Source organism: Cibotium barometz, chromosome 35 (genome assembly GCF_041138505.1).
Source record: "Cibotium barometz isolate CiBa-2024 chromosome 35, ASM4113850v1, whole genome shotgun sequence".
NCBI classification, from domain to species: domain Eukaryota; kingdom Viridiplantae; phylum Streptophyta; class Polypodiopsida; order Cyatheales; family Cibotiaceae; genus Cibotium; species Cibotium barometz.
The window spans coordinates 26,593,758-26,600,674 of record NC_141080.1 but is presented as its reverse complement, the minus strand read 5'-3'; the positions used below and the strand labels follow the sequence as shown (position 1 = coordinate 26,600,674).

Here is a 6,917-nt window from a genome sequence, read left to right as displayed (position 1 = left end):
AATTTCAAGTAAGGCCTCCACATTTATCCCACCAATAGTTCCAAGCTTCCCCCGGATCATGTTGATTGACACAAGACATTTGCCATTCAAGAAGGGGACTCGGATGCATGCACCCATTGTAGAATGGAGGAAAACACGAGCCTCCCTGCATAATGCAATCACAACAACAATTAAGGAATTTACATTGAATATTAGCCAAAAATATTTTAATACTAGATGTTCTTGCTCTAATCAATAGCATATACTAGCCATAATACAATTTTACCAGGCTCATTTTAAGACTATGGGTAGAAGCAAATAAAAATATTCATTGCAAAAATAGTCATAATGAAGGGTATCAAAAAGAGTACATGTATATATGTATATATGTTTGTGTGTACACGTGTGTGTATGTATACACACACACACGCGCACACACACACACACATTTGCTTTGTGTTAGTTCTTGCGCTTTTTCATAATCTCCTGTTAGATGTCAAAAACTCTACCAGTTGGATGCCATAGCATAACTGTGCTATAGATTTAAATAAATCGAAAAAATATTGACCAAACCCTTAAATTTTAGTGTTGAAATTCATTAGTGTTAGGATAAAAAAATTTGTCCAGTGCCTAACTTAGGGTTTTTAGTAGTCGGCTACTTCTTATGAAGCAATTACTTAACGCTTTTAGTCGTCCTCCACACAGAAGCATCTTCCCTCGAACACACACGCAGAGAAGCGATCATGAAGCATCATACGTCTCCCCAGCAAAGAAACGCTGATCTCATGCGCAGGGCCCTCTCCCCACTCCAATCTTTCTCCCCAACAAAGAGACACAGAAAGGTATCATCATCCATGAATTTGTGCTATTTTGCCTGAATGAATTTGTGCGCTCAGCGCACAAAATAATAGGATGTTTTGTTGCCGCCACACTCCACACACAGTAGTATGAGATGTGCGGCGTTACTTCTTGCTATTTTTCTTGAATGAATTTGTGCGCTCAGCGCACAAAATAATAGGATGTTTTGCTGCTGCCACACTCCACACACAGTATGAGATGTGCGGCGTTACCTCTTGCTATTTTTCTTGAATTAATTTGTGCGCTCAGCGCACAAAATAATAGGATGTTTTGCTGCCGAGCATTGACAAAATCATCACGATTTTGAGTTCGTTTCAAGCTTCGGGGGCGCTGCCCCCGAACTCCCCCGCCAAGGGGGGCCTAAATGGCTGCCGCCGGCCCCCCTTGGATCTCCCCGGCGGCAGAAATTTGGAGAGAGTAGTGTAAGAACATGCTATCTATATGGTGCTGTCTCAAACAAATTGCATAGACTGTCTCTCTTACTACTGTCTATATTATGCAGACTTTGTGTATACAAGAAGCTCAAAAACTCACATTTGATGTCTTCTTGGTTGAGAAATGGCTCACACAGTCGAGAGAGGAGACCAGCAAACATGTGCATCTAAAGAACAATAGCACAAAAAGAAAAAAGTTTGTCCTTAAAAAAGTGTTGGATTGCGAAATATCACTTCTAAAGTTTATTAGTACTCAATATTGAATGCCTTCAGATTTGGGCTACCGAATCTTTATATATTTTCCAATAAATTTGAATGCCTTGAATTGAACACCTGAAAAGGGCTCCGTAAATATTTTCCAATGGAGATTTTTTTAAAATATTCAATACGGCTTTGAATGCCTTGGAATTTGGGCCAAAGCACTCCATATGATAATCTCAAAGATATTCTGTTCGTTATAATGAGTTGGCCGTTTTGTTGGATAGTGAATGTGCCACCTTTGTTTGATGATTGTGTTGCAGTACTGAATTTAATCTCTTTAGTGAATGTGCCACCTTTTCTTTAAGTTTGTGTCGTATTACTGAATTTGCTGTTAAAATAATCAATTAATTATACAATACGAGTACAATACTATTTGAAGATTTGTTCTTGTATTTTTGCATGGCTATCTGGTTTTCAAATGAGTTCGAGTCATTTCACTAGAGCATCTTGCTTGAAAGGTTCTTGTTGTGCAAAAATGGATGAGTTACCTCTTGCTAAGCGGAAAAAGAGTGTGCAGGTTGGCCCAGGTGAGAGCTCATCGAGACACACAAGGAGGCAAGCTGATTTTTCTAGCACTTTGGAGCAAGCCGCCTCCTCAAACCCTACTACTACAGAGCATGCGGTACATATCATAGATGACACTAACCTGGAGGTGGATATGGATAGGCAGCATCTACATAGTGATGAAAGAAATGAGGAGGATGGACAAAATGTAGTGGGGGCAATTGAGGAAAATAAAGGTGATCAAAATGAGGGTGAGAATACTCAGGGTGGTGATAATGAGGATGAAGGTGAGAATACTGAGGATACTGGGAGAGAGATAGAGGGGGAAGAGAACACACATCCACTAGAGGATCAAGAAGAAACAGTTGTCACAACCCAAACTGAAGGAAGCAAGCAGAAAAAAAATAAGGTTGATATTTTTGGGAAGATTCTAGAGACATCTACTCCACAAGCCTTTTTAGATAGGATAGGAGTCAAATTTAGGTCTCCACCTCCACGTGTTCCTCTCTGTAGGATGATCCAGACGGAGGCAATCCGAAAGGTTTCTCCCTCAACAGATAAATCTCTTACTCGAAGCTTCAAAAAACTAGGTGGGTACATTGAGAGCATGGGAGCTTTCACAGTATCAATTATGGACTTGGAAGGGGAGGAGACACCATTGACACAAGAGAGGGAGGAATCTTGGGATGAGCATTGGAGGACTGTGAATCAACAATTTGAGGAAACTCTTGCACTTGACCCCGAGTGGGGTCCGTACTTGAGCCGAAAAATGGTGCATATTCTTGATGGTAATAATCGACACAATGCTTGGATGGACTGCATTTCTACAGGTGAGTTCTCATTGGGATGTTATAGTTTCTTATGCTTCTTTGTCCTTCCTAATTTTGTGTTTTATTACAGGGTTTCAAGGGGATTTGTCCATGCATTGTTGTGTTCTCTGTAAATTTTATGTGTTCGAGCGGAGGGATGTGGGTGAGCTTTTGTTTTCATTGTCCAGGTTGAACAAGTAAGTTAATTTGTCATCAGAGTCTCCTTCTATGTCAAGTAAGTTGTTTGTACTCAAGAATATTAACATATTTCTTCTTTGTTTTGTAGGACGCATGATTATGCATTTGTGCCAACCACATTTGGTGATCGTCTATTTCAACTAAGAAGATTGGGAGAGTCCGACCTAACAACTCTCATGGCACATTTGGACAATGAGGACAAGCTATGGGTTGAGAGAGAGATGCAGAGTGCATCTGCCAGAGGAAGGCCTAGTTGGCTTCATTTGCCAATCCAAATTATGACTTGGCTCTTGTTCAAGGATGAGATGGAGCAAAAAATTGATGAGGCATCAAATGGACCACTTGCCGAGTCTGCTAGGGAGAATGTGACTCGAAAGGTAGAAGTTCTCTACAGAGGAAAAACATCAAAATATGCAAGGATTGCTGATCCCTCCAATGGTGAGGTCTTTTGGTGTGCAGTGCTCTCCCTCCCATGGCACGCGTCAAGCAATCATGTGGCCAGAGAGGAAAAGCTCAATATGATAGGTTCTGCTTGCATCAGAGACACAGATAAGGCTCACATTGTCAAGCTATTGGACAACTCTCAGGCTGCAGTGCGATCACTTGAGGGTATGCCAAATGATAAGACAAAGGTTAGGGAATGGCTGCACATGTACTCCTACTGGCTTCAGATCACGGAGCTGGGTTTGAGAATCCAAAATGATATTAAAAATGCCGATCGAGTCAGGTTGGCAGGTGAGAGCCGATTCACCTCTTTTGTTGTTCTATGCAGAAGAAAGTACTTCAAAAGGGCTTTCAAAGTGCACGAAGGAGGCATAAAATTTAGCCATGATATTGACCATCAACCAGGCCTACAAAGTGCTACACGGCGAGTCGTTTATAGGTTTTCCTCCAACATAACCCAGATATTCCTTGTTAAAAAACATGCATGCTTCTTTCTGTGTGTTGTTTTATCATTTGTGCTTTGGCTTGCAGATGGTTGCTTTCTGAAATTGAGGAGCACCAATTGGATATTTTACCCCCTCTCGCTAGTGTGTGGCTTTGTGTTGACAATCAATCTTATATGTATGCTGATTTGAAGTTTGGAAGAGTAAGTGATTGAATTTGTCATTTTGAATCCATGATTGAGAAACATGTTCATATTGAGGGTGAGTTGTGTTTACCCATGTTTGTCATTGAATAGGCCATGTCAAGCATAGAGTCTCGTTTCTGCCCGTGGTGGTTGGACCTTGAAAGAAACCATGTGCCTGAGGAGGAGCTTGATCTGTATCGCCAACATAAGTCTATATTGGAGCTTCGTAGCCAGCAAATTGATCATAATGAGGCCACATCCACATCACATGCAACATCGATTGCATCGGCTTCTTTTCGTAAGTCATTGCCAGTGAATTTAGGGAGGGAAATAGTGAATCGTGCATTGGAGGTGAATCGAGCAATGGAAGCAAATAGGGAGCAGAGTCAACAACAGACATCCAATAGTAGTGCAGGCGGGATACAACCAACTCACATCATAACCAAGACATTGCAAGCTCCAGGTATGTGAGCTTCCTACCTCATCTCTATCGTGATCCGATTGTTTTGACTTGAGACTATGTGTGTTAAATGTCAAAAACCTGTCTATAGGAACCATTTATGCCTTCAATGTCAGTATTGAGGACCTTGCAGCTACTTTTGTGAACATGGAGGATGCATCCTCATTGGGAAAGCAAGTGCTTGATGCCATGAATGTTATTTGCACAGTAGGGAATGTCAAGAGTAGAGGGTCCGATTACTGTGTGGAGTTGATATTTGCAGACTTCCCCTCAAATATCATCATTGGAGGTTGTGTTGCAAACAAGGTTCCATATTGGAATAAGATTGGGGATGGCATGTATGACTCTACTTTTAAAGTTGTTGATTCTTGTCTCTCGGATCGAGGCTTCTTTACATGCCTTTACACTATGGAAGAAGGAGTGACCATTGAGCAGGTTGCACAGAGCGTTGGGTTTGGCATTTATCATAGACAGGTTGTGAGGTGTACTCCACCTATTGGGAAGAAGATGGGGCAAATGATTACTACCCAGGTATTGGTGTTGTTCTCTTTGGGGCTGTCATTTGTGCAAATCTTCTTTGTCCCATTTAAGGTGAAAATGCATGAACAACCAATGTGTCTTTGCTTGTAGGTCACTTGTCTAATATTGGCTGTTTTTGTTCGCTCAACATCTCCTGCTACAAGCTTTGTGATGCATGGGGATCAACTAAGGGATTTGGCACTAGGTGATGATCTTGATGTAGGGCAAGATCTTATCTTTGACATGTATGTATGCATTCAAATCAAGATAGAATTTAAAATGATTTTCGGTGATCTTTATGGCATATGGTTAATGGTTTGTGTGCATTTTCAAGACTTCCATCGGAGGATCTGGTGAAGAGAAAGGGTAGACCATGGCGGGGCGGTTGTCAGAGAGGTCAGCGGCTTAGCAAATACATCGTCTCCGTCTTCAGTCGTCCTGGGGACACGATTTTGGATTTGTTTGCTGGCACTGGAACTCTTGGGCTAGTGGCAGCATTTATGGATCGCAATGTCATAATGTTAGACAAGGATGAGCGGATCTATGATCACCTATTAGAACCATACTCAGCAAAGGTATGCATGTTGAAAAGATAAATATGTTAGTAGAGAATAATTTTGTATTGATAAAGCTTATTTTCTTTTCTTTGTGTCTCTTGCAGTTATGAGGATCACATGTCTACATCAGAATGCCATTAGAGATAGTCTTTTTTTAAATTGAGAAAATCATTTTTTTGGGACTATTGGAAGTAATGTTTTGATGGATGTTATGCTTCTGAATGTTTTTTACAATAGCATGTAGCTGATTGTTGGACAATTTTTATTTGGATTATAAAATTTTTAAATCCTATGGTTATGGTTTCTAAAGAGTATTATATTGTTGTGTCAGTGGTATGGCTATTAAAATTGGTGTGCATCTTAATGGCTTGATTTCTATGCTCTCTGGTCGCTGTGGTTTCCATGTGGTTGCAAACAATAGTTTGTTTCTATTAGTATCTCAATGACCAATTCAACGTCTTTTTAGCGAGCCAAGTAGTATGAGTTTTGTAGTGATTTTTTATATCCGCACCATTCATTTGAAAATGCTTTATTTGCAATAGTCATTTTTAAACTTTTTTAGTCTTCTTTGTTCTGTTCATTATAGAGTTGCACTATGGTTTCACTCTTCTCTTTAACATTACATGCTCGCTTAACATCATACCATGCCCCTACTTGCTCACTTTCACAAGGACTTTATTTCTACTCACTGCTCTGTGCTCACTGCTCTTGGCTCGCTAAATAGATGCACCCGATAGAGAGCTACAATATTAAAAACTACAACAATAGGTCACAAAGATTTGGTAAAATTTTCATTTTTAGGGTTGTATAAGAAATACTTGGAGTTAGATACTCACTGTTGGGCGTAGGTCTCATGCTAACATAAGATTCAACACATAATCTAATCTCCTTGTGCATGTAAAACGTGTTGAATAAGGGCCTCTAATAATATACCTCCAACATTATGGCACCTCCTAAAATTTAAAAATTTTGCCCTTCCATTGCTTATGAGGATCTAAGGTACTTTTAGGCTTAACCCTAAAGGATGCTCAAACACTTGGTCGCATTAAAATCCATTCGTACTTGCTATATTGTTGAAGGATTCATTCTCCATCATTGCCTTTCGTATCGAAGACCTCCATGCTGTGAATGTTGCAGATGTTTTTCCTTCTTGAACACATCTATTTTTAGAACCCAAAAAATTGATGTCACACATCTTCTGATAAAACAAAAGCAACAACAAATGTGTTTAGATCTGAATTAAACAAAGATATTTAGTTAAAGTCT

General features: G+C 40.1%; 1 protein-coding gene across 1 annotated transcript; it reads left to right on the top strand.

Annotated features, from left to right (window-relative positions):
- The first annotated feature begins 2,317 nt into the window (after window positions 1-2,317).
- Window positions 2,318-3,046, top strand: LOC147618276 (uncharacterized). The gene is made up of 2 exons (XM_086775221.1): window positions 2,318-2,866; window positions 2,937-3,046. The coding sequence occupies exons 1-2, from the start codon at window positions 2,551-2,553 to the stop codon at window positions 3,044-3,046; spliced, it is 426 nt and encodes a 141-aa protein (XP_086631347.1). The 5' UTR covers window positions 2,318-2,550.
- Window positions 3,047-6,917: the final 3,871 nt, after the last annotated feature.

What these genes read in the sequence shown, in the direction of transcription:
- LOC147618276 (XM_086775221.1), top strand. Translation starts at nt 2,551, where the DNA reads ATGATCCAGACGGAGGCAATCCGAAAGGTTTCTCCCTCAACAGATAAA. An exon ending in GATGGACTGCATTTCTACAG is followed by an intron (nt 2,867 to 2,936) that starts GTGAGTTCTCAT and finishes GTTTTATTACAG; the next exon opens with GGTTTCAAGGGGATTTGTCC.